The sequence below is a fragment of the Urocitellus parryii genome, chromosome 11 (genome assembly GCF_045843805.1).
Source record: "Urocitellus parryii isolate mUroPar1 chromosome 11, mUroPar1.hap1, whole genome shotgun sequence".
Classification (NCBI taxonomy): domain Eukaryota; kingdom Metazoa; phylum Chordata; class Mammalia; order Rodentia; family Sciuridae; genus Urocitellus; species Urocitellus parryii.
The window spans coordinates 1770482-1795852 of NC_135541.1; the positions used below are offsets into that span (position 1 = coordinate 1770482).

The window sequence follows — 25371 nt, forward strand, 5'->3', positions numbered from 1 at the left end:
GGCCCTGTCCTGAGAGGCGGGCTGCCAGCAGGAGGAGACCTAAGGGCCAGCAGGAATACTGTGACTTTGAGTTTTAAGGTGTCAATAAAGTGTTTCTTCAGAACTTGGATTTCTGCAGTGAATCTGAGTCCGGGCGAAGGTCACGTTTGTCCTGGTGAAATTCTGAAAGTGCTGTGGGTTGGGGCTGGCCCCTGAGTGAGGTCACCCCGTGCTCGTCCTTGGCTCTGGCCATTGTCCACCAGCTGGAGTGTCCTGGGCAAGGCCTGAGGCTCCTGCTCCTGTGGCGAGGGCCCAGGGGGAGTGACAACAGGGCCTTGGAGGGCCCATCCTGGGGGGGGGGGGGTGAGCACCCAGATTCCACGGGATCCCCTCTGGGGGCCTGCAGTGAAGGCAGCCCCCTTCCTCACGCATCCCCCAGCCCTCTGGGAGCCCTCGGGGACAGAGGTAGGAGACGCCCCAGAGCCGACCCAGGCTGGCCAGGTGGGAGGACGGTCCAGCTCTCTGGGAAGCCCGCACTGGCCCTCCTGCATCCTGTGCTGACGCCCTGGCCTTTCTGGGCCTGGGTGCTGCTGCTGTTGGGTGGGGGCCCCACACACGCTGGAGTCTGCCCTGACCCTGCACCTGCAGAGGCCCACCCGCCATGAAGGTCGGGTGCATCTTCTCTGGGTGCGAACCAGCAACAGTGATGGAGCCGCGCGGGTCCTTCAGGCCCCGGGGCGGCCCAGGAGGGGTGGGCACGGCCTGTGGGAGGGCACTGAGTCAGGGAGCTGCCGCACCAGGAGGGAGAGCCGGCTCCTCTCTGTGGTCTTCGTGGCCTCTGGCAGCTGGAAAGGCCGAGCCCAGGTTCAGCCCAAGTAGGACCGTCCTGGGCAGGGACTGTGGTCAGTGGCTGCACTGCACGAGGAGGTGGGCAGGTCTTGGAGAGAGAGGCTAGGTCTGGGGGTGACCCACTGGAGAGAGGCCCCGCTGCCCCTGCTCCTGGACACGTGGGCACATCAAGCCTCCAGTCCCTGCCTGAGGCTTGAGCCGGGTGGCCTCTTCTCTTTCCTGCAGCTACTGTGGGACAAGCAGGCTGGCCAGGGGGTGTGTGTTGAGTGCTCACGTGCCATGGCCTGCCCTACTCAGGAGCACGGGCCTGGTCTTCATGGCAACCCAACTGCCCCACAGTCCTCCTGCCAGCTCACCACTGAGCCCCAAGGATCAGGGTCCAGGAGGGGCAGGCGGGCCCAGCACTTGACTCCCCCAACCACAGTCCAGCCAGCAGAGCAAAGTGGCCACAGGCTGGGCTCTGCCTCTGAAGCCTGTCCTTGCTTGTGGTTAGGGCAGTACGGCTTCATCAGCAGGGGAAGGACAGCCCTGGGCTGGAGGGTGGCTGGGGCCACCTCGGTCCCAGCCCAAGCCAGGTCTGCTCAGGATAGGCCACCCTCCCTAGCAGTGAGGAAGGACAGGGTCTGGGCTGCCAGCAAGGCATGGGGGCTGTCAGCAAGGCAGGCCCAGCCGGCCCCGCCAGTCCCAGTCCACAGCCAGCCGAGGCAGCCTGATGGAGCGTGGTCCCCCGCTGAGAACCCTGGGCCTCAGCCCACCCGCTGTGCTGTGTCAGGTACTCCCCTCCCGATAATGGGGTCCTGTGGAGGACCCTGCCACACCCAGGGCAGGCCTGCCTAACCACCCTTCCTCCTGTCCAGATGCGTGACGCAGGGAGGCCCTTGCCTGCATGGAATCCCCACTGCACTCGGGGAAACGGAGACCCCAAATCTCTCTACCCACTCCTGGGGTCACTGGGCTTACAGAGGACCCTCAAGGCTTTTAATGACACCAGCCATCTCCAGCAAGACCTGTCTCAGGACGGACGGAGTGGGACCAGGCAGTGCCTGGTGTGCCAGCCTGGGGCCACATGGGCACTGCGTCTGCAGGGAGTGGGGACAAGGGCTGTGGTCCATCTCAGCAAACATCAGTGTCCAGCCCAGCCAGTGAGGACCCCTCCCAGGCCCTGGGGCGCCCCGCCCTGTGTGCCCTTGTGGGCAGGGCTCCCATGGAGGAGGCCTGCCCCTCTCGGCCCCACTGTGGGATCCCCGGTGCTGCTCTGCACCTCTGGCTCCCTGGTTCCAGCCCCTCCCTCTCTTGCCAGCCACAGTGTACCCTTGGGCGCCCCTGCTGGCTAACAGAGGTATTGCTGCCGGACCCTGGGACACGGGCCCCAGGATCCCACCCCACACACTGCTGGCATGTCCGTGACCCTGCTCATGTCCTCATCTCTGCCTGTCAACCCACTCGACATCGGACCTGGACCACTTTAGACAGGGCAGAGGCTTCCCCAGAGCCATGTGCACTCCATTGCCAGGCCTTGATTCAACAGGTTGGAATCATGTCAGGTGCAAGGACTGGGAGGTCCCCTCTGTCACATCACAGTTGTCCCTTGTTTATGTATACATATGCTTCTGTTTAGGTCTTTAAAAACTCAGAGTAGAAATCCTTGTGCCAGACTCGTGCCCACCTACGTGTGGGTTTGTTGCCCTGGTGAGAGCATCTCAAACTGCTTCCTATTTGGCTATGGCTAATGTTGAAGGCCTGGTGACTTCTGTAGGCTTTATAATGTATATGACACATGGCTTTCTTGCCAACCTTGGTGAATCTTACTAACTGCAGCCCTCGGCTGGTGCTTTTCTAGATAATCCCACCCCCTGGAAATCACAGCAAGTTTGTCTCACGGCAGACCCTGGCACCTAGTGCTCACCGGACAGCACTGTCGGGGCCTCTGAGCTCTGGGGGCTGCAGGCACTGTTTTCCAACTCTTGGTCCAGCTCCAGGGTGTCCAGCAGGGCGCTGGAAAGCCCCTGCCTCCCCAGACCCCGCGTTCTAGTGGGGAAGGGGGGAGGTGGGAGCTGAGCAGAAGCCGTGGTGGGCACGCGGTAGGTGTGGGAGGCCCTTGGATGGCAGGGAGTGGACAGACCCAGATTCATTTGTGGCTCCACTAACCATGACCCTGGTACTTGGCCACCATTGTTAGTGCCCCTTCTGTACCCGGTTTCCCGAGAGCTGGCATCCGAACGCCTCCGGCCTGACCTCTCCCCTTGCCAGCGCTCCTCCGTTTGACCAGGAGGACATTAGCTGCTTTTGTTTGTTTGTTTGATGGCGCCGAGGACGAGCCCTGGGCCTCACGCAGCCTGGGCCAGCGCTCTGCACCGAGCCACGCCTGCCAGCCCAGACGTTAGTTCTGAACCCTGTTCTCACTTGGGAGTTCGCTTCCCTATTTCATGCCGACCTGGTTTTAGCCATCAGTATCCACCCCAGGCCAGAGAAGCCACTTTTCCTCTATTTAAAGTCCCCGGAACCAGTCACAATAGACTAGTCCACGGTGTCTTCGGAGCCTGGGCCCCCGTGCCAGCATCTACATCAGGCACGGCGGGGACCAGAGCGAGGGTGCAGACCTTCCTGGCCACTTGCGTCCACTCCGGGGGCTGGTGTGGCCCTGCTGGTGTGGCCCTGCTGGTTCTCCGGTTTGCCCCTTTCCTGTTTCAAAGACTCTTGATCTTTTTATGTTTCGCTCTCTACTGCAGGTGGGTTCATTCTCCCTGCTTCTTCTGTGTTGTTTTTCTTGTTTCATATTCAAAATCATCAGTCTTCTACGCTTTTTTTTTTCTTATTAGTCTTCAAAGAAGGAAAGTCTGGTTTTATTAAATGTGCCACTTGTCTCCATGCTGAGTATAAGGTTCACAGGAGTGAGGGTGAATGTGTGTGTGTGACACATGGATAAAATGCACCTGGGGATGCACTTAGCTTACTCAGGTTCGACCCTCGCTTCTTATTTGCCTAAACTATTGGTTTTTGTGAAGAGCACAGTAAAACCACCAGCCAAGATGATTTATTTCATCCTGTTTCACCCACCATTGCTCTGTGAATTCTGAACCTCGTGTGTGTGTGTGTGTGGACAGTCTTGTCACCTTGAAATACTAAGACTCTCACCCAGCCTTCCTCGGCATGGAGGTGGATTAGTTGTGTCCTTTTTCTCCTCTCCTCATTAGTCCATCAGTGGGGTCTTTTTTTTTTTTGGTGGGGGGCAGGTACTGAAGATTGAACCCAGGGGTGCTCACTCCCTGAGCCACATCCCCAGCCCCTTTTTATTTTTTGAGACAGAGCCTCACTAAGTTGCTTAGGGTCTCACTAAATTGCTGAGATTGGCTCTGAGCTTGCGATCCTCCTGCCTCAGCCTCCTGGGTCGCTGGGATTACGGGCCTGCACCACGACACCTGGCCCATGACTCAGGATCTGTTGACAGTTCAGGGGACCTGTTTGGGTCCTCCCTTATCACCACGTGCACCCTGTGTTTCCTTCCTAGGCTCTACTGTCCCTTCCTTCCTCCCACTGGATGGCCCTGCTTCTCTGGAGGGTGTGAGATGAGGTGTTCCACCAGCATCCTCAGGCCAGCTGACCCCAGGCTCTGCCCCTCACTTCCTGTGGCTGATCACTGGGTTTCACCAGCCAGGATGGGTGCCATTCCCCCTCCATCTGTCCCTGCCTACACTCTCGCACCATGGTGACAGAGTCCAGGGGTCCTTGTGGATTAACGGGACTACTCCGCTTCTCTTAATCACTAGGGCACATGGGAACGTGAATAATAACTCCCTCCTGGGATCCTCTCCCTCTTGTGGAAATTTTCCAGTGAGCGCTTTCAAATCAGGCTTGTATGGGTGGCTTCATGGATCTTGATAGTTTAGCTGGACATAAAAATTCAGGTTTCAGAATTCCTCGCCTCTTGAAGCTACAGAACAACGCTGTTTGCAGCCTTCGGTGTTTCTCTTACAGAGTCCACCGCGGGCCTGGTTCCCACTGGCCTTTCTTCTCCAGGCACCTTAGAGTTTCTCTTTGCCCCTGATGGTCTTGGATTTGTTAGACTCGGGGGTTTCTTTTGGCCTTCCCTTTGGGATCATTCACCCTTCGGGCTGAGAACTTCCTGTGGGTGGCTTTATGCCGACAGCTTCCCCTTTTCCCAGGACCACCATTAGAGGGATGCCAGTGAACACTCCCATCAGAGCCCACGAGAGCCCATCAGAGCCCATGAGAGCCCACAGAACCCATAAGAACCCACAGAGCCCAGCAGAGCCCATCAGAGCCCACGAGAGTCCATTAGAGCCGATGGAAAGCAGCGAAGACACAGGCCGCAGAAGCCCACATTAATTTAACTCGCTGGGCTTTACATGGAACCTGAGCACATCTGCTGGGGACCGCAGGGCCCTGCCAGCCTGAGTCCAGGCTTCCTGGGACGGGCAGCTTCTAGCGGCCTCGGGGCAGCGGGGCGTGTGGCACTGCCCATAAATACCTATACATAACCGGCCAGACCACATCTGCAAGTAAAGAGTCAGTCGGCCAGGCTGCAGCAGTCCAGGGCCTAGCACCAGGAGGGCCTGCTCGGAGAGCAGAGGCCCACACCCACAGCTGCCTTGGTCCCCACCCAGGCTGTCGGGAGGGTCAGGGCGTCCTCAGCCCAGCTAGCCAGGTGCCTGATGTGGACGAGCAGCCCGAGGTCCGGTCCACTCCCCTGGGCTACTTGTGGCCACATGAGGCCTCCCTCCTCGCAGCCACAGGGCCCTGGCTGATGGAGAGGCTGGGCAGCTGTCTGCAGCCCTCCCCTGAGACCCACAGCTGTCCACAGCCCTCTGGAGAGAGGCAGGAGTCCTAGGTCCACGTGGGTTCTCTTGCATCACCAAGGCCGGGTCCCTCAGCCGGAGCTTTGTGCGAGCCTCCATGGCAGGGGCTGCCTCAGCTAGTGCCTGCAGAGCTGGGTACCTGTCCGCTGGAGACTGGCCGTGTGGCCGCTGGGGCAGGAGAAGAAAGGAGGGTCAGTCCTGGGGGTGGCAGCTCTTGAAACAGCCAGGTCCTGGCTGGCCCGTCCCCACCCTCCTCCCCAGCTCCACATCAGGTCTAGATTCTGAGGTCCGGGCAGCAGAGATGTCTACTGCCAAGCCTGGACCTTTGGACTTAGCCACAACACACCCTCCCGGAAAGCCCGTGGGGCATTCCCCACCCCTTACCTGTGCCCCGTGCTAGGGACAGGCTCTCGAGGAACTGGGAGGGCCCACCTGTGAGGGGACACACAGCAGTTCACATGGGTGCCCTCATTCTTGGATGTCACTGTCCTGGGGCTGTGAGGCCTCACCCACCCCTGCTGCAGGGACCCCCTCCCAGGCACGGCCTCCTGCTCCATCTCACTCCTGCCCAAGCCCCACTCCTCCCAACGCACGCTCCCAGCCTCTCCTTTCCAGAAGGCATGAGAGGCAGGGCTGGATGGGGAGGGACTTCCCCAGAGCTAAGCCAAGCCCACTCCCGGGCAGGGAACAGGGTCCAGAACTCCACAGGCCAAAGAGGCCCTGCCCAGAGGGGCCCAGCTTCAGAGACCTCAGGCTCAATGTCTGGGCTAGGGTGCCCCAGGGTGCACCGCCACACCTGGCCACTGGGTGCCGCTGTGGACAGCGTTGTGTGCCAGCACCAGCAGGCAAGTGGCAGCCTGGTCCCCAGGACCCACCCCACTGTGGAGCCGGGCTCCCTCCTCCATGCCTCCCTCCCTTCACAGCTCTTAGGATCTGAGGCCAGGATCATCTTGGAGAGTTCAAGAAGCACTCATGTCAGGGGTCTCCAGCTGGGATCCCTGCTCGGCCATACAGGAGCCCTGTGGTGGGCGCCTCGCCTCTGTCCTCATGCCCTCTGCAGAGACCCTGCCCAACACCTGCAGCATCCCAGGCCTGGGGAGCCAACCTGGGCCAGCCAGGGGGTGTGGGCACCCCCAGCTCTGCCCGCCTGCACTGCCTCGCCCAGCCCGGCCTGTAGGGTGGGCTGTCTGGGCTCGGGAAGGTGGGGCTGCTGGCTGGCAGTGCCCACCCTGCCCCATGGTTAAGTGGCTATGAGCTCACACCTGGCCTGTCAGGAGCCGCGTGGACACTGTGGGTACTGGGCAGGGATGGCTGTGGTCTCTCTGGCTGGCTGCACCCACTCAGTGATATCAAGGCCAGGGACAGGTCCTCAGCCAGGGTGGGAGCCCAGTGTCTTCCCTCCCTCCCCAGGAGCACAACTCACCTTCCCGGCATGTGGGCCCCATGTAGCCATCCACGCAGTGGCACTGCCCACTGACCGGGTCACAGTCAGCCCCCACTGAACACTCACAGCGCAGGGCACAGCCGGGCCCAAAGCGGCCTGGTTTGCAATCTAAATGCAAGGGGGGAGGGGAGAGGCCTGAGCAGGTCCCTGTCTGCCGGGCTGTGGGCAGAGAGCTCGGCGAGTGAAGGCCTCGTGTCCCCTGGGGGCAGGACAGCCCCTGCCCTGCTTTCCCAACAGGGTGCTGCATCTGAGGGCTCCTGCATGGGACGGGTGCCTTCCCAGAATCACTACCCATGTTCCCGCCCAGGCTCCGGGTGGGCAGAGGGGGACCTGTGGCCGAGGCGGCTCCCCCAAGGCTCGTCAGGCCCAGGAACCCTCCAGTCAGTCCACTGTGCAGCCCCGGTAGGGCAGCCCCCACCCTTGGGTGGCCCTCCCACCCTCTCAATGCCCCCACCCCCAGCCAGCAGATAGGGACCACCTTCCACCTATCAGGGGCTTCCTCCCATGATCAAATATCCCGGCCCCAGGAGACGGGCCTGGGACTCTGGCAGCCGCGGGGCAGGGCAGGACCTCTACAGCTCCAGCTCTGGTGAGCACACCCTGGTGCCTGCCCCCACGAGGGCCCAGGCTGGGGCCCAGAGGTCGCAGGAGGGCACGTCAGTCAGGTGGCACAGGTGGCGCTCAATCCACAGTCAATATGGAGACCCACTCCACAACCCTCCAGCCAGACCCCCACTCACCCAGGTCACACGTGGCTCCTGAGCGCCCTGGTGGGCACAGGCAGAGGCCGCTGACGGGGTCGCAGGGCGCCCCACCACTGCAGCCACACCGTTGGTGGCAGCCTTCTCCAAAGGAGCCTGGCTCACACCCTGGAGGGGACAGTGGGCTCAGCATCCCCTCTCGTCCTGCACCCAGACTGGACAGGGACAGGGACAGGGTTGAGGGGCTGCCTGGGGAGCCTGTGGGGCACAGGACACTCACCCCTCTCACAGAACTGGCCGTGGAAGCCGGCTGGGCAGAAGCACTGGCCACTGACGGGGTCACAGGAGGCTCCCTGTTGACACTCACAGGCCTCCTGGCACCCAGCTCCATGGAACCCGGGGGGACAGGCTGAGGGGGGACCCCGGTTACAGGGAGCCAGAGGCAGGGGCAGCAGAAAGCTCCCAGTGGCCCAGAGAGAGCAGGGGACCGAGGACTCGGGCCAGAGAGAAGTCCCTCCCCTGCGTCCTCACGCCCCACGCCCTAGGTCCCCATCCCAGTCTCACAGCCCGGCAGGGCTCACACAGGACCGCTGGGGTGTCCACCTGGGTGGCAGCCCAGACCCTGCTCCCTGAGTGACCCCAAGGAGCCACCTCTGACATGAGAGTCAGGTCAGGCTCAACTCCGGGACCCCACGAGCAAAGGCCAGCCCGATGGCCCACTCAGGGCCGAGGACAGCCACTGGCCACAGCCCAGCCGGCAGAGGCCCCAGCCCACGACTCACAGTGCTCGCAGGCCGGGCCATAGAAGCCAGGGCCACAGCGGCAGGCGCCCGAGGCGGGCTCACAGGTGCCGTTGTTCTGACAGGCGCACTCCAGGAGGCAGGCGGCACCGTAGCGCCCAGGGGGACAGGCTGGGAGAGGGCAGGAGGACAGCCCCTCAGGCACAGACTCAGGGGACCAGCCCCTCAGCCAGCCCTCTGTCAGCCCAGGCCCCCCAACAAGAGCCCCAAGCCCTGCTCCCTCAGGGGCACACAGGGCCACTCCCCTGCCATAGCTGACCCTTCCTCCTGCCCACTGCTCTTGGGGACGCCTCTGGCCCCCTCACTCACCCTGCTCGCAGTGTGGCCCCATCCAGCCCGGGCGGCAGGAGCAGCTGCCATGGGTGCTGTGGCACAGGGCTCCGTGTCTGCAGTCACACTGGAGCTCACAGCCCACGCCAAACCGGTTCTGGGGGCAGCCTGGGGGCAGAAGACAGGTGCTGCCCAGAGCGCTGGCCAGGCCAGACTGCTCAGGCCACGCCCTGCACAGGTTCCCATTCCTTCAGCAGAGGCTTCCTGGACGTCCTGTGCCAGCCTCACTCGCCAGGCACGTGGTGCCAGAGGGACAGCAGACACCAGGCCTGGCTGAGGGCTGAAGGGACCGGTAAGCAAGGGGCCACGCCCTCCAGAGGCTGGGAGCACCTCCCAGGCAGTGGGCGGGTCAGGAAGGCTTCCTGGAGGTGGTGTCCCTCTCCACACAGTCTCGGCCAGCCTGGGAGCCAGGGCACACCCTCCAGGCCTGGGAAGGGACGCTCCCTGTGGCCCTCCTGTTCAGAGCAGAATGCAGCCGAGGGGGGCTGGTGCCCGGCCTGGAGGAGAAGCAGAGCCAGGCCACCTCCTGGTGGGAGCTGGTCCCTGGGTTCTGACCTCTGGCTGCACAGGATCCTAGGGAGCCCTGAGGCTGAGGAGTTGGGGTGGGGAGGCCCCCTCAATGAGGACAAAGGGGATCCTGGGGACTGGCACATAGCGGAGAACACAAGCCACCGCACTGTCCCCCTTTCCCCTGTCTCACTGGCCTGTGCTCGGCTGCTTCCCCCTGGGCGCCCTGCGCCTGGGCCTGGAGACATGGCCGGGGCCGGCTCCCCCTCGGACAGAAAGCAGCTCTGGCCAGACCTGAAGCCCCCACTGGCCACAGGGACACTGCCAAATCACTAGGTGGCCTGAGCCTCTAGCCAGTAGGGGGAGGCAGGGGCTGGGGTAGGACGGGGCCCTGTCCACCCAGCAGGGCAGTACTGGCCGTACAGTAAGGGTGCTGCCCTCCGCCCACAGGGGCCTTTTGGGAGCCCATGGTTGCTTTGGGGACAGGCTGGGAGAGGGCAGGAGGACAGTCCCTCAGGCACAGTTGTCTGACCTCCCATGGCTAATGGAGGGACATCGGTGTGGTGTCCCTGTGCCACCCCCATGGACACTCACCATGCTCACAGTGGGTGCCAGTCCTCCCCGGTGGGCAGATGCAAGTGCCGGTCACAGGGTCACAGGTGGCCCCCTGCCCGCAGGCACACACATGGGCACAGCTGAGGCCAAAGTGGCCTGGTGGACAGGCTGCCAGGGAGGGGGCAGATGAGCTGGCAGACCCCAGCCGGGCCCTGCCCGGGGACTGCCCTTCTCTCCCTGTCACCGGCAGGCTCTGCTGGGAGCTGGGCTCTGCGGTGACTCACGCCACCCCTCCCACCCCAGCTCCCCCGGCCCCAGACAGGGAGAGTCTCCATGACTCAGGAGAAAGGCCCCTCCTTGGCAGCAGTGACCACAGCTGCAGCTGGGGACAGTAGGATCCCACTGCTGTCCTGCAGAGAGGGTTGCTGGCCTCTCTGCCACACAGGTTAGCTCAGCCTGGACCAGCAAGAGCGGGTCAGAGAGGTGCTCAGGGTGGTGCCTGGGAGGCGGTCCTCCTGCGGGCTGGCTGGCAGGGCCTTGCTCCCCAGAGATGCAGGAAGAGCCCCGGGCCTGTAGCTGGCCACTCACTCAGACTGCAGTCAGCTCCGAGGAACCCGGCAGGACAGTGGCAGGCCCCTGTGGCTGCGTCACAGGAGCCCCCGTTCTGACACCCACACACCTGTCCACAGCCTGGACCGTAGCGCCCAGGCGGGCATCCTGTAGGGACAGGAGCCACTGCCAGGGGCTGGGAGCTGGAGGCTGACCCCCAGCAGCCCTGAGCTGAGCATGGCAGCCCCCACATGCCTCCTCCAACCCCCTCAGGCAGAGGCCGTCCAGGGCGGGCAGGCCACCAGGCCTCAGGGGGCACTCACGTTTCTGGCAGCCAGTGCCGTGGTAGCCGGCCATGCACACGCAGGCCCCTGTGGCAGGGTGGCAGGCCTGGGTCTTGCCAGGACACTGGCACAGGTGCCTACAGTCCTCTCCAAAAGTGCCGGGCCAGCAGGCTGGGTGAGTGGGGTGGGGTGGGGTCAGTCCTGGCCAGCCTCAGGAATGGGCAGCCTGTCCAGGGGCGCCCCAAGCCGGGCAGCACCTACCCTGCTCACAGCCAGGCCCGGTGAAGCCAGCAGGACAGTGACACTCCCCAGTGACGTGGTGGCAGGAGGCCCCAGGTGGGCAGCGGCAGCTCTGGACACAGGCCTCTCCGAACCAGCCGTGTGGGCAGGCTGCGGGAAGGGCGTGGGCTGGGAAGGCTCCCGTCCAGGGCACGGCGGGGAGCCCTGCGGCCAGACTGGGCTGCAGGCAGCCACCCTGGGCAGGACCGTCCCTCCTTAGCCAGGGGCCCCGTGAGCCAGCCACACTGGGGGCTGCACTCACCCTCCTCACACCGTGAGCCCCTCCATCCTGGGGGGCAGCGGCAGGCCCCCGTGACATGGTGGCAGGCTCCCCGACGACACGGGCAGCGCTCCTCACAGTGAGCCCCGAAGGTGCCCTCAGCACAGGCTGTGGACAAGGAGACAGATGGGAGGCGGAGCCCTCTGTGCCCCCTGCCCCAGGAGAGAAGGGTGGACAGGGCCCAAGGCAGGGGGGAGAAGCTACTGGACCAGCTGAGAGCACAGGCCAAGCAGGCCCACCCCAGCCCAGGGCAAAGTGGGGCTCCCCAGCCCGGTCAGCCTGGGCCCCGGGGTCCAGACCCCCCACGGGGCCTTGCAGCTCAGACAGCAGCCCCCCAACCTCCGTGGTGAGGACCACTCTGCGTCCTCGTCTGGGTGAGGCTGAGAGGACCCTTGGCAGCCCAGCAGGGCTCCCAGCTTCCCGCCCCACTCACGTCTCTCGCACTTGTCCCCAGTCCAGCCAGCAGGGCAGAGGCAGCGGCCCGTGTGCCGGTCACAGAGGCCTCCATTGAGGCAGCCGCAGCTGAGCTGACAGCCAGCTCCGTAGTGTCCGGGGAGGCATTCTGCAGCAGTGGGGCGAGGATGAGGGTCCTGGCCCTGGGGCAGGGGTGTGTCCAAGACCAGGCTCCTACCTCCTTGGGGACCGACCTCAGGAGAGGCACCCAGGACCACCCCCAGGTGCTGCCCTCTGGCCTGGGAGTCCTCCTGGGCCACCCAAGCTTACCATTCTCACAGGCCAGGCCGGACCAGCCCTCTGCACACGTGCAGCGGCCTGAGACAGGGTCACAGCTCCCTCCGTTCTGGCAAAGGCAGGCTTGTCGGCAGCCCTGGCCATACTGGCCAGCGGGACAGGCTGGGTGTCGGGGAGAGGGAGCAGTCTACCGTCCAGCTAGCAGCACCCCGGCTCTGCAGGCTCCTGGCACCCTCACAGGCCCAAAGCAGACCGGGGGTGGGGACCTCGACTGACCCCAGGCCCAGTCAGGACCCCCCAGTCTTGGGGGCACAACACTGAAGCGACCCCCTGATTCTCTCCCATAGGGGCCAGGGGCTTCTGGGAGTGAACAGGCCCACCCCTGCCTGGATGCCAGCACCCCACACCGTGAGCCCGCAGGGCTTGACCAGAGACTGGACTCCTGGGCAGGGCTTACCCTGCAGGCAGGTGGGCCCCATCCAGCCGGGGGCACAGTGGCACTGCCCGTGGACGGGGTCACAGGAGGCCCCATTAAAGCAGGTGCAGGGCTGGCTGCAGTTAAGGCCGTAGGTGAGGGCCGGGCAAGCTGCCAGGGAGAGGGGCGGTCAGGGCTGAGGAGGGCCACCAGAGGGCGTCAGCAGGAGGCTCGGGCACTGGGCAGGTCTGGTAACCCCCCTCCCTCTGGCCTGGGACTCCCTCTCAGACTGGGTCCTCAAGAGCGAGTGCCTGCCTGCCTGCAGGGAACACCCAGGGTGGGGACCCGGTGAGCCTCCTGCAGGCTGCGCAGGGCCTCACGCACTCTGGGTGCAGCGGGGTCCCTGGCGGCCTGGCGGGCAGAGGCAGGAGCCGTTCACATGGTCGCAGGCGGCCCCCGCGGAGCAGTTGCAGGCGCCACGGCAGTCCAACCCAAAGAAGCCAGCTGGGCAGGCTGCAGACAGAGGCAGGGTGGTGCGAGCCCAGAGGTCAGGGGACGCGCCCTGCCCTGCCCTGGAGATTCCTTGGGCCAGCAGCCAGAGCCCAGCTCACCTCGCTCACAGAAGCTTCCCCTCCAGCCTGCTGGGCAGGTGCAGGCCCCGCTGACATGGTCACAGGCTGCCCCGTGCTCACACTGGCACTGGTGCCCACAGCCTGGTCCAAAGTATCCTGGGGGACACCCTGAGACACCCAGCCCCAGCCCCCTGTCAGCCAGGGGGCCAAGGGCCCGACCAGGCCCCCAGAACTGGCAGCAGGGCCGATTCCCAGGGAAGTCCTCCCGACAGTCTCCCTCACGTGGTTCCTCCCCGGCCCCCACAGGGGTGGTGAGATACCCAGAGGTCACCTTCAGGCCTGGGCCGCCCCTAGGACAACCCGCCCAGCTCCCTGGGCCCTCCCACCTGGGAAACACACACAGCGCCAAGCGCCACCGCCCAGGCGCCAGGTGTCCCGTGCAGGCCCTGCTTGGGTCTTCTGCCTGACCTGGGCAGGTGGGGCCGGGCATGCTCGGTGGGGGCAGGCAGGCAGGCAGGCAGGCACTGTGTGCACACACCAATGTGTGCCCCTCCCAGCGTGCCCGTGCACCGCACACCCGTGCACACTCCGGGCCGGGACCAGGACCCCCAGGACTCACGCTGCTCGCACCGTGGGCCCACGTAGCCAGCCTCACACAGGCACAGGCCACTGATGGCATCACAGTTCCCGTGGCCTGCGGTGCAGTCGCAGGGGTAGCTGCAGTCGGGCCCCCAGTGTCCACTGTCACAGGCTGCAACAGAGCCCAAGATTGCCCTGCGCAGGCCCGGTGGAGTCCACAGGCTCTGCAGCCAGGTGGGGGCCCAGGAGCAGGAAGCGGAGGGACAACTGGGAGCACAGGCAGGGTCTCCGTACCTCTCTGACAATGCAGGCCAGTCCAGCCAGGGGCACAGCTGCAGCGCCCAGTGGCCGGGTGGCAGTGCCCATCGTTGCCACAGGAGCACCTCGTCTGGCAGCCGGGTCCAAACCAGCCTGCCGGGCAAGCTGTGGGCAGTGAAGGAGGGTGAGGGCGGTGGCCAGCACGCCCTCCAGGCCGCCGCCCGGGGCTGAGGTCAGGTGTGAGCCACTCACCGTCCTGACAGCGGCTGCCCACGAAGCCGGGGAGGCACAGGCAGGCTCCCGTCGCGGGGTCACAGCGAGCACCGTGCTCACACACAGGGCAGATCTCCTGGCAGCCGGGCCCCCAGTGGCCCTCGGGACAATCTAGTGCCCCCAGCACCAGTCAGTCTCCCTCCTGCCCTAGCTGGCAGGTCAGCGTGTGCCTGGCACCACACTGACCCCCTGGAGCAGGCCAGGAGGGGAAGCAGGCTGCCCATCTGAGGCTGCCAGGAGAGGAGGGGCTGCGTCCTCAGGGCCCTGGCACCTCCTGGGGCTGCAGGGCACCACCCACAGCAGTGAAGCCCCAGTTCCAGGGACGGCTCAACAGACAAAGAGGGCAGCCAGAGGGAGAGGCCAGATCTCCACGCAGTGCGCTGCCTATCTGGGGGGACACTGCAGGCCCCAGGCTCCCTGCCCACACCAGGCTCAGTCCAGCACAGTTCCTGAAGCTTCTGTCGAGGGCCTGGGATCTGTATGGCCTGTGCCAGGGTCCCCAAAGACGGCCCAGGGGTCTTCAAGTAGGGTCCAGCAGGGATCTTTGAACACAGCCCCCAGCTGACCCCACCTGAACTCCTGCAGCCCAGGAAGGAGTGGTCTGAGGGTGCTGCCGCCACTCACCTGCCCCACAGTCCTCTCCGGTCCTGCCTGGTGGACACAGGCACTGCCCTGTGATCCGATGGCAAGAGGCACCCCCACAGGAGCAGGAGCCTGAGCAGTTCACACCAAATGTCCCCTCTGGGCACTCTGCAGGAGGGACAGTAGGGGCCTCAGCCACCCCATGAGAGGCTGCCCAGCCAGGCAGTCTTCCCTGCCCTCTGAGGCTCCTGGCATCAATACCCCCCGCCCGGGGCCCAGACACCTGCTCCAGCTCCAGCAGAGGCTGCTGGACACTGGGAGCCGGGCCCAGGAGCAGTCCTTTACCTTGGTGGTAAAGGACTGGGGCAGGTCAGGTGGAGGGCAGCAGGAGGGCAAGGTGCCTGTCAGGTGGAAGCCACAGCCGCCAGACCCAGACAGTGCCCCAGACAGTGCCCCGGGAAGGGTGGCAACCTTGCATTCCTCCTCCCTCATGGAGACCTGCCCGGGGTGTGCCAGTCCCGTCTCCACACCCCCCAGCCAGCTGGGGACACCCCCAGGGCCTCAGCCTCAGGGGCTGGGGGAGGATTTGCATCCACCTGGTGACCCGGGGTGGGAAAGAACAGTGGCCAGATGCTCTGCACACTGAGAGTGGGCCCGAAGGCCTCGGGTCCCCCACCCCACCACTCAGCAGGAGCAGAGAGCAGCAACGCTGGACAGGACCCCGCAAGGCCCCCAGCAGGGTCTCAGGAGATGCTGGTGCCCTGGAGCCCAACTCTGCCCTGGGAGGCCTGCAGTGGCTGCTCCCCACACCTGCCCTGCCCTCGGGGCCCAAGTCCAGCCTCCTGGCCCAGGAGGACAGTGCCTGCGTCTGGGGTGGGAAGTGCAGGCGGGGGAGGCATCCCACTGCCCTGGAGAGCCAGCGGCCCTGATGAGGTGGACTGCAGGCCAAGGCACAGGTGTGCACCCAGCATCTGGGCACCCTCTAGAGGACCGGGTGCACGACAAGCACCAGGGGTAGCACACACCTGGACCAGAGGAGAGGGCCCAGCGCTACCGGGGAAGCAGCATCCCCAGCTCCTACGGGCAGACGTGGTGGACGGCAAGTTTCCAGGCCCACAGAGGGAACGCCAACTCTACAAAAGTGTGTGTCCATTCCCGTGGCCATCCTGAGGCCACTGCAGGCTTTTAAATTTAAAAAGTTAAAAAAGAAAGTGGTGGGAGATAGGGAGGGCCAGAAGGGCCTCTTAGCAGATGGGCCAGCAGGGTGGGTGGACAGGCCTCCTCACCGGGACCTGGCAGGCAGTGAGTCTAGATGGGGTGGGTACAAGGGATGGCAGGCCGCAAGGGAGTGTGCCCATGTGCCTGTGTGCCCATGCACATGCCTGCCCGTCCAGCGTGTGTGTGTGTGTGTGTGTGTGTGTGTGTGTGTGTGTGTACGCATGGTCAGGTTGTCCGGAGGACCTCTGTCCTTCAACATGACCCAGCTCCTGTGGCAATTGCAATCAGGTGGGGAAATGGACACTCAGCTGCTGACTGTGGCCTGAGACCACAGAGTTCCTGTGAGTCCACTCAGGTCTGGGGACTCCAGGCTGGGCTCTGAGCCTGTGCTGTCCCTCCTGTACCAACAGGACCAAAGAACCTTGGACAGCGTCTTTGCCTCAGAGGAACTGGCCTGGGTCAGATGGAGACATTGAGCCTCAGGTCACCTGGCCTGGGTGGCTGAGGGTCCTTAAGCCAATATGGTGCCCTCTCAAGGCATGCTGTCCAGGCCAGGCTGCCAACAGGTCAGGGTGCTGGACAGCCAGACCCCCAGGGACACCTGAGAATCAGCGTCACGATCCATATCCCAGGTGGCCATTGTGACCTCCTCTTCTAGCTGTCACATGTGGGGCCCCCAGGCTCTGTGTTCCTCATGTGCCTGGGCCACAAGATCCACAGGGAGGGGCCTCCATCACTGCCTCCGTGGCCCCTCTGGGAGAAGGCCCTGGGAGACCCCCCAGGGAAGCTGCTACCTCTGCTCCCGGTGGCTGCTCACACTCGAGCCTGCTGCCCCGGGCTCCCGTGCACGGCGCTCCCCGTCCCGGTAGAAGGGAGGAGTGCCCGGGTGCTTCCTCAGAGGCACTGACCCTTCCTCTGAGCCAGACCTGGGCAGACAGGCAGCTGCTGCCCCGAGCAGCTCCTCAGACACAGACCAGTGGCCTGCCACTGCCTGATGAGGGAGGTGACACCGTAGGTAAAGGTGCTGCAGCCGGCCATCCTCCAGCTGAGCAGCACTTCTGGGAGTCAGCCTCTGCAAGGGGCCAGGTGGCCTCCAGCACTGGCTCCCCTGGGGCCAGCCTCACCTTGACCACAGTCCTGCCCCCGGTAGCCAGCAGGACACTGCTCCCGACACTCGCCGCTCACAGGATCACAGGCCACGCCTGGGGGACAGGTGCACGTATGCTGGCATCCTGGCCCGAAGAAGCCTGGCTCGCACTCTGCAGGGTGAGGGGCACCAGAGGGGTGGATGGGTTCGGCCGCCCTCTCAGTGGGCCCCCACACACCATGCTCACCTGGTGACACCGCCTGCCCCAGGAGCCCCCCACCCTGCCATGCTCACCTGCCTGACACCGCCTGCCCCAGGAGCCCCCCACCCTGCCATGCTCACCTGCCTGACACCCCCTGCCCCAGGAGCCACCCCCCATGCTCACCTGCCTGACACCGCCTGCCCCAGGAGCCCCCCACCCTGCCATGCTCACCTGCCTGACACCGCCTGCCACAGGAGCCCCCCACCCTGCCATGCTCACCTGCCTGACACCGCCTGCCCCAGGAGCCCCCCACCCTGCCATGCTCACCTGCCTGACACCCCCTGCCCCAGGAGCCACCCCCCCATGCTCACCTGCCTGACACCGCCTGCCCCAGGAGCCCCCCCCATGCTCGCCTACCTGACACCACCTGCCCCAGGAGCCCCCCACCCTGCCATGCTCACCTGCCTGACACCGCCTGCCCCAGGAGCCCCCCACCCTGCCATGCTCACCTGCCTGACACCACCTGCCCCAGGAGCCACCCCCCCATGCTCACTTGCCTGACACCGCCTGCCCCAGGAGCCCCCCCCATGCTCACCTGCCTGACACCGCCTGCCCCAGGAGCCCCCCCCATGCTCACCTGCCTGACACCACCTGCCCCAGGAGCCACCCCCCCATGCTCACCTGCCTGACACCGCCTGCCCCAGAGCCCGCCCCATGCTCACCTGCCTGACACCACCTGCCCCAGGAGCCCCCCCCATGCTCACCTGCCTGACACCACCTGCCCCAGGAGCCACCCCCCATGCTCACCTGCCTGACACCGCCTGCCCCAGGAGCCACCCCCCCATGCTCACCTGCCTGACACCACCTGCCCCAGGAGCCCCCCCCATGCTCACCTGCCTGACACCACCTGCCCCAGGAGCCACCCCCCATGCTCACCTGCCTGACACCGCCTGCCCCAGGAGCCCCCCCCCATGCTCACCTGCATGACACCACCTGCCCCAGGAGCCCCCCCCATGCTCACCTGCCTGACACCACCTGCCCCAGGAGCCACCCCCCATGCTCACCTGCATGACACCGCCTGCCCCAGGAGCCCCCCCCATGCTCACCTGCCTGACACCACCTGCCCCAGGAGCCCCCCCCCGATGCTCACCTGCCTGACACCACCTGCCCCAGGAGCCCCCGCCATGCTCACCTGCATGACACCGCCTGCCCCAGGAGCCCCCCACCCTGCCATGCTCACCTGCCTGACACCGCCTGCCCCAGGAGCCCCCCACCCTGCCATGCTCACCTGCCTGACACCCCCTGCCCCAGGAGCCACCCCCCCATGCTCACCTGCCTGACACCGCCTGCCCCAGGAGCCCCCCCCATGCTCACCTGCCTGACACCGCCTGCCCCAGGAGCCCCCCACCCTGCCATGCTCACCTGCCTGACACCGCCTGCCCCAGGAGCCCCCCACCCTGCCATGCTCACCTGCCTGACACCGCCTGCCCCAGGAGCCCCCCACCCTGCCATGCTCACCTGCCTGACACCGCCTGCCCCAGGAACCCCCACCCTGCCATGCTCACCTGCCTGACACCGCCTGCCCCAGGAGCCACCCCCCCATGCTCACTTGCCTGACACCGCCTGCCCCAGGAGCCCCCCCCATGCTCACCTGCCTGACACCGCCTGCCCCAGGAGCCCCCCCATGCTCACCTGCCTGACACCACCTGCCCCAGGAACCCCCCCCATGCTCACCTGCCTGACACCACCTGCCCCAGGAGCCACCCCCCATGCTCACCTGCCTGACACCGCCTGCCCCAGGAGCCCCCCCCATGCTCACCTGCCTGACACCACCTGCCCCAGGAGCCCCCCCCCGATGCTCACCTGCCTGACACCACCTGCCCCAGGAGCCCCCCCCATGCTCACCTGCCTGACACCGCCTGCCCCAGGAGCCCCCCACCCTGCCATGCTCACCTGCCTGACACCGCCTGCCCCAGGAACCCCCACCCTGCCATGCTCACCTGCCTGACACCGCCTGCCCCAGGAGCCACCCCCCCATGCTCACCTGCCTGACACCGCCTGCCCCAGGAGCCCCCCCCATGCTCACCTGCCTGACACCACCTGCCCCAGGAGCCCCCCCCCATGCTCACCTGCCTGACACCTCCTGCCCCAGGAGCCCCCCCCATGCTCACTTGCCTGACACCGCCTGCCCCAGGAGCCCCCCCCATGCTCACCTGCCTGACACCACCTGCCCCAGGAGCCCCCCCCATGCTCACTTGCCTGACACCGCCTGCCCCAGGAGCCCCCCCCATGCTCACCTGCCTGACACCGCCTGCCCCAGGAGCCCCCCCATGCTCACCTGCCTGACACCACCTGCCCCAGGAACCCCCCCATGCTCACCTGCCTGACACCACCTGCCCCAGGAGCCACCCCCCATGCTCACCTGCCTGACACCGCCTGCCCCAGGAGCCCCCCCCATGCTCACCTGCCTGACACCACCTGCCCCAGGAGCCCCCCCCCCGATGCTCACCTGCCTGACACCACCTGCCCCAGGAGCCCCCGCCATGCTCACCTGCCTGACACCACCTGCCCCAGGAGCCCCCCCCATGCTCACCTGCCTGACACCACCTGCCCCAGGAGCCACCCCCATGCTCACCTGCCTGACACCACCTGCCCCAGGAGCCCCCCCCATGCTCACCTGCCTGACACCACCTGCCCCAGGAGCCCCCGCCATGCTCACCTGCATGACACCGCCTGCCCCAGGAGCCCCCCCCATGCTCACCTGCATGACACCGCCTGCCCCAGGAGCCCCCGCCATGCTCACCTGCCTGACACCACCTGCCCCAGGAGCCACCCCCCATGCTCACCTGCATGACACCGCCTGCCCCAGGAGCCCCCCCCATGCTCACCTGCCTGACACCACCTGCCCCAGGAGCCCCCCCCATGCTCACCTGCCTGACACCACCTGCCCCAGGAGCCACCCCCCATGCTCACCTGCATGACACCGCCTGCCCCAGGAGCCCCCCCCATGCTCACCTGCCTGACACCACCTGCCCCAGGAGCCCCCGCCATGCTCACCTGCATGACACCGCCTGCCCCAGGAGCCCCCACCATGCTCACCTGCCTGACACCACCTGCCCCAGGAGCCACCCCCCATACTCACCTGCCTGACACCACCTGCCCCAGGAGCCCCCCCCATGCTCACCTGCCTGACACCACCTGCCCCAGGAGCCCCCCCCCCCCCGATGCTCACCTGCCTGACACCGCCTGCCCCAGGAGCCCCCCCCATGCTCACCTGCCTGACACCACCTGCCCCAGGAGCCACCCCCATGCTCACCTGCCTGACACCACCTGCCCCAGGAGCCCCCGCCATGCTCACCTGCCTGACACCACCTGCCCCAGGAGCCACCCCCCATGCTCACCTGCCTGACACCACCAGCCCCAGGAGCCCCCCCGCCATGCTCACCTGCCTGACACCACCTGCCCCAGGAGCCCCCCCCCATGCTCACCTGCCTGACACCACCTGCCCCAGGAGCCCCCCACCCTGCCATGCTCACCTGCCTGACACCGCCTGCCCCAGGAGCCCCCCCCATGCTCACCTGCCTGACACCGCCTGCCCCAGGAGCCCCCCCGCCATGCTCACCTGCCTGACACCACCTGCCCCAGGAGCCCCCCCCATGCTCACCTGCCTGATACCACCTGCCCCAGGAGCCCCCGCCATGCTCACCTGCCTGACACCGCTTGCCTCGGAAGCCAGCCTTGCAGGAGCAGGTGCCATCTCTGCGGTCACAGGACTGCGTGTGGGACTGTTCGCAGAGGCACTCTCGGAGCAGCCCGGCCCGAAGGCCCAGGGCGGGCAGGCTGCACCCACATAGCCATGAGAGGGCTGCCCACCGGCACCCCCTGTCCCCAACACAGGGTGAAGGCGATGGGCCTCTGTGGCTGTGCCCCTTGGGGGCCGTGTCTGGGAATCGGGGCACCTCTCGGAGCACCTCTTCTCATGCCCAGGGGCTGAAGCCCGTGTGTCCACTTGGCAGATGAGCCCCAGGGTCTTTGAAGTTCAGGGACTTGCCCGGGTCACCCCACTTCCCCTAGGCAGGGGGCACACTCCTGTGCAGATGAAGGAGGGAGCTTCTCTGCCTCTCCTGCCAAGCCTCGTCCCTTTCCTGCCTGCCTGTGGCCCCTGGGGCTGTGTGACCACCAGGCCTGGGAGGACGCTCGGGCCTCTGTCCTCCCACCTCTCTGGGCCGGGGCTGGGGGTGCCACAGGCTGGGGACAGCCCAGTTGCAGTGGAGGACATGGACTGGCATCCCCAGACCAGGAACAGACCCTGGACCCCGGCTGGCAGTGTGTGGCTGGCACAGGACGAGGACTGCCCGCCCCCCACACAGCAGTCAGCTCAGACATCGCAGGGGCAGCAGGACTCACCCAGGTGGCAGAAGCGGCCATAGAGCCCCGGGTCACAGAGGCAGGCCCCGTAGAGGCGGTGACATCGGCCCCGGTTGGCACAGTGGCATTTCTTGCGACAGTGTTTGCCATAGAAGCCCTTGGGGCAGCCTGAGGGTGGGGGCCCAGTGAGACTCAGAGAGTGACCCCTATCTAAGGGACATGCAGGCCGAGTCCAGCATAAGAGCCAGGAGCAGCATCTGCCAGGGGCATGAGATGGATCTCCTAGATGAGGCCACCAGCTGGGTCAGCCAGGACCCCCAGGGTCCGTGACAAGAATGGGTGGCCAAGTCCATCCAGCACACCCCTGAGGGACCGGAGCTCGTGTCCAGTGCTCCAGCACCTGACCACACCTGGAGCACCAAACCCGACCTCCCTGCCTCAAAGCAGGAAGGACACAAGGCCCCACCAGGGCCAAGGCCCAGCCCAAACCTCAGGAGGCCCCGGGCAGCGCTGTCCTTCCCTCTGGCTCTGCCCTGCCCTGTCCTTCCTCCCATTCAAGTGGCTATAGTGGGTTAAGGGTGGACCCCCAAGAGCTTTGTCCACGTCCTAGTCCCCAGGCTCTCAGGATGAGACTGCCCTGCACTGCCCAGGTGGACCTAAATCCAATGACCAGCGTCAGGGTCCAGGCAGGCGGGTTTGAGACAGGAAGAGGAAGGCTAGGGGCAGAGGCAGGGCTCTGTGAAGTCTCGAGCAGAGACCACAGCCAAGGGGAGCCTGTGGCCTGGGAAACCAACAGCACCCTGAAACTCACCTGCCTGTCTCCGGGGACAGCCCTCCCTCCGCTGACCTGCACAGGAGCACTTACTAGCAGGGCCTCTGGTGGCCCTCCACAGGACACCCCAAGACCCGTCTCTGGGAGACCAGGTGGATAACACAAAGCAGAAGCACTGAGATTCAGATCCTCACCTGCCAGGTGTGCCCTGCCTACACCCACCTGTGCACTCCGGCCCCCAAGTCATGGGATTATCAGCCTCTGCGTGACAGTGACGGCAGAGGAGGGGGAAAGGACAGCAGGGACGCTGACCACAGGAAGAGTTAGAAAGCCACATGGCAGCCTGGGGACTCTATTGCCCCCGAACAACCAGCCCGCAGAGCCCAGCATGTGCCACAAAGAGCGTGGGGGTCAGTGTCTGTCGACTGTGCCTCCTCTCGCTCAGGCAGGAAGCTGAACTGGCATCCCCTCCTCTCCAGCCAAAAAGGGCAGGCCCAGAAGGTCTGCAGGCCCAGAGACAAGCGTTAGCTCCTAGGAAACTTATTTCCACGGACCCTTGATTTCTCCATAAACTGAGATAGCCGAGATCACCCCACGCAGGATCACCCCACGGCCACCCACCCAGGCAGAACACCCTCTTGCACACCCCAGCCAGCCAACACCCAGCTCTACTTGAATGCTTCCAGGAACAGGAGGCTCTCTACCTACTCACGGTGCCCACTGCAAAGACATCATCCCTCAAGCCTATCCCATCTAGAGTCAAGCCCTGGAAGACGAGCCACACTGAGAAATGAAGGGCTGTCCCACTGAATGGCCTCCTTCCCTCCCAGCCTCAGCCCCGGAGCAGGGGCAGGGGTCGGAGCAAGGACCGCATTCACGGCTCCTGAGCACAGCAGTGCCTAGGAGGATGCAGGCGGGGAGGGTGGTGGCACATGCCCCTGCCCCCTTGCCCCAGGGGCTGCACGCACCGTCCTCACAGTGAGTCCCGCTGACACCTGGGGGACAGCGGCAGGCACCCGTCACAGGATCGCAGGTCCCTCCGTTCTGGCAGCCACAGGGGGAGCTGCAGTTCTTTCCAAAGGTGTCCGGAGGACAAGCTACAGGGGAGAGGGAAGCACCAGGGTCAGTGGCCAGAGGGACCCTGGACCCAGAGTCCGCCCACCCTGGACACTCAGCAGACCTGACAGCGGCCACTCTGTGGCTGGAGCAATCTGTGCTAGGCCTCCACCACACTGTGGCAGAGACCCTCCGACCACCAACCTCTCCCTCCAACGAAAAGACTCGGGTCCTTCTGAACCAGCCCTTTCAAACCAGGCATGGCCCGTGGCCCTGGAGAAGAGCCTGGCCTCCAGGGCCACCCTGCTCTGGGTGCTGGGCAGGGAGTGGACGGCTCTGGACCGAGGGAGTTTGAAAGTGCTTTAGCCACTAGCTTGCCATTTGACCCCGGGGTCCCTGCTCCTGGGGGACGCAGGACATCTTGGCTACCTACACCAGAGAAGCCCCCCACCACTCCCTTCCCAGACGCCCTGCCCGGGTGCCTTGGGGTATGGCTGTAGCCGAGCCCCTGGAGACTGAGGCGGAGCCTCATACGCCGGGGGCTTGTCCCTGGGCAGCACCATGCAGTGCCCGGCACAGACCCAAGCAGCAGAACTTATCAAGAAACGAGGAATGCACGGATGGACGGACCCTCAAGCCCCTGCCCAGGACTCCCAGGAGGAGCAACACCGAGTGGGCTGCCCTCAGGTCTGGGCCCAGAGGCCCCCTGCCCGGCGCCCAGCCCTGCCCATGGCCTCACTCTCATTGCAGATGAGCCCGGTCAGCCCTCGGGGCAGTCGCAGCCGTCCAGGCCTGGGAGGCAGGTCCCTCCGTTCACGCAGTCATCGCAGGTCAAGCTGCAATCCTGGCCAAAAGTGTCACCCAGGCAGACTGGGGTGGACAGAGAGGGACTCAGAGCCTGGCCCCAGCCTCGTTCCCTGCCTGGGCTTGGCAGGCACAGGGGCTGGACTCGGGCCCTTGGGTCAGGAAGAGGACAAGGCACACCCTTAGCCGGGAGGATCCACAAGCGTGAGGTGGGATGAGGCCGGGCAAGCCGACCTGGGAGCCGGGGACCTGCTCTAGCCCCCGTCGGGCTGTGCAAACTAGGCAAGGAGCTGCACTTCTCTGGGCCCCGGCAGCTCCCTCCGTATGCCCAAGGCCACAGGGTGAAGGAGCCTGGTTGGCTGTCCCTGAGGACAGGAGCTCCAAGCCGGGCCCCCCTCACCAAACTTCTCAGTGAGCGTGTGCTCTCCCCGCAGCTCCGCCTCCTCCTCCTCCTCGGCCCCAGAGTCGTCCTGGAAGAGCTGCGGCAGCCCGTCCCGCAGCACTGCGATGTGGGGCAGGGCCGCACGAAGGGCAGCTGGCCATCCAGGTCCACCGTGGGCTCCTCCAGAGCTGGGGAGGGACACAGAGGCCCAGAGTCCCGGCTGCCCCCTGATGTCCCCTCACCTGGTCAGGGCCCCAGCTAGACCCCGTACACTTGGCCCTGGGAGATGCCCTGTGTGGCCAGCTCCCTTCCCCACCCCCACAGTAGGGGGCAGCACCACGCAGGGCCACGCAGGCCCAGGAGGCAAGGGTGTGGGGCCAGCCACAGTGGCGCAGGGGTGCCGGGAGGGGAGACTCACGGGTGCATCCCCTGCGGTCCTCGTCCACCGGTAGCCGGCCTCGCAAGAGCACTGGAAGGAGCCGGCCATGTTGGTGCAGTGGTGCTCACAGCCGCCGTGGCCGAGGCGCACTCATCAACGTCTGCGGGAAAGGGGACCACTTGGACTGTGCGCCTGGGTCAGAACCGCAGGGGCCACGCCAGTCCTGGCCCTGCTTGTGGACGGAGCCGAGCAGCTGTCCCCCTAAGCTGGCTGTAACACCACTGCGGCCTCTCCCGCTGTCCTCACACCCCAGGGGCAGAGTGACACCAGACACCGCCTGAGGGCGGCCACAATGGGAGA

The 25371-nt window shown here is 65.5% G+C and overlaps 1 protein-coding gene across 1 annotated transcript in view; it reads right to left on the bottom strand.

Annotated features, from left to right (window-relative positions):
- Positions 1–5159: 5159 nt before the first annotated feature.
- Megf6 (multiple EGF like domains 6) overlaps positions 5160–25371 on the bottom strand; it is a 96534-nt gene continuing 76322 nt past the window's right edge. Inside the window, 33 exon segments of the mRNA XM_077791342.1 lie at positions 5160–5813; positions 6030–6077; positions 7069–7197; positions 7830–7958; positions 8071–8199; positions 8573–8701; positions 8900–9028; positions 10022–10150; positions 10571–10699; positions 10855–10986; positions 11077–11205; positions 11357–11482; positions 11808–11936; positions 12098–12226; positions 12522–12650; positions 12864–12992; positions 13091–13219; positions 13671–13802; positions 13925–14053; positions 14141–14272; positions 14786–14911; positions 17086–17220; positions 20957–21052; positions 21055–21090; positions 21658–21786; positions 23359–23487; positions 24186–24209; positions 24212–24316; positions 24651–24767; positions 24770–24820; positions 25051–25077; positions 25080–25160; positions 25216–25348. Coding sequence (XP_077647468.1) covers positions 5758–5813; positions 6030–6077; positions 7069–7197; positions 7830–7958; positions 8071–8199; positions 8573–8701; positions 8900–9028; positions 10022–10150; positions 10571–10699; positions 10855–10986; positions 11077–11205; positions 11357–11482; positions 11808–11936; positions 12098–12226; positions 12522–12650; positions 12864–12992; positions 13091–13219; positions 13671–13802; positions 13925–14053; positions 14141–14272; positions 14786–14911; positions 17086–17220; positions 20957–21052; positions 21055–21090; positions 21658–21786; positions 23359–23487; positions 24186–24209; positions 24212–24316; positions 24651–24767; positions 24770–24820; positions 25051–25077; positions 25080–25160; positions 25216–25348 — 3621 coding nt within the window. The 3' untranslated portion in view covers positions 5160–5757.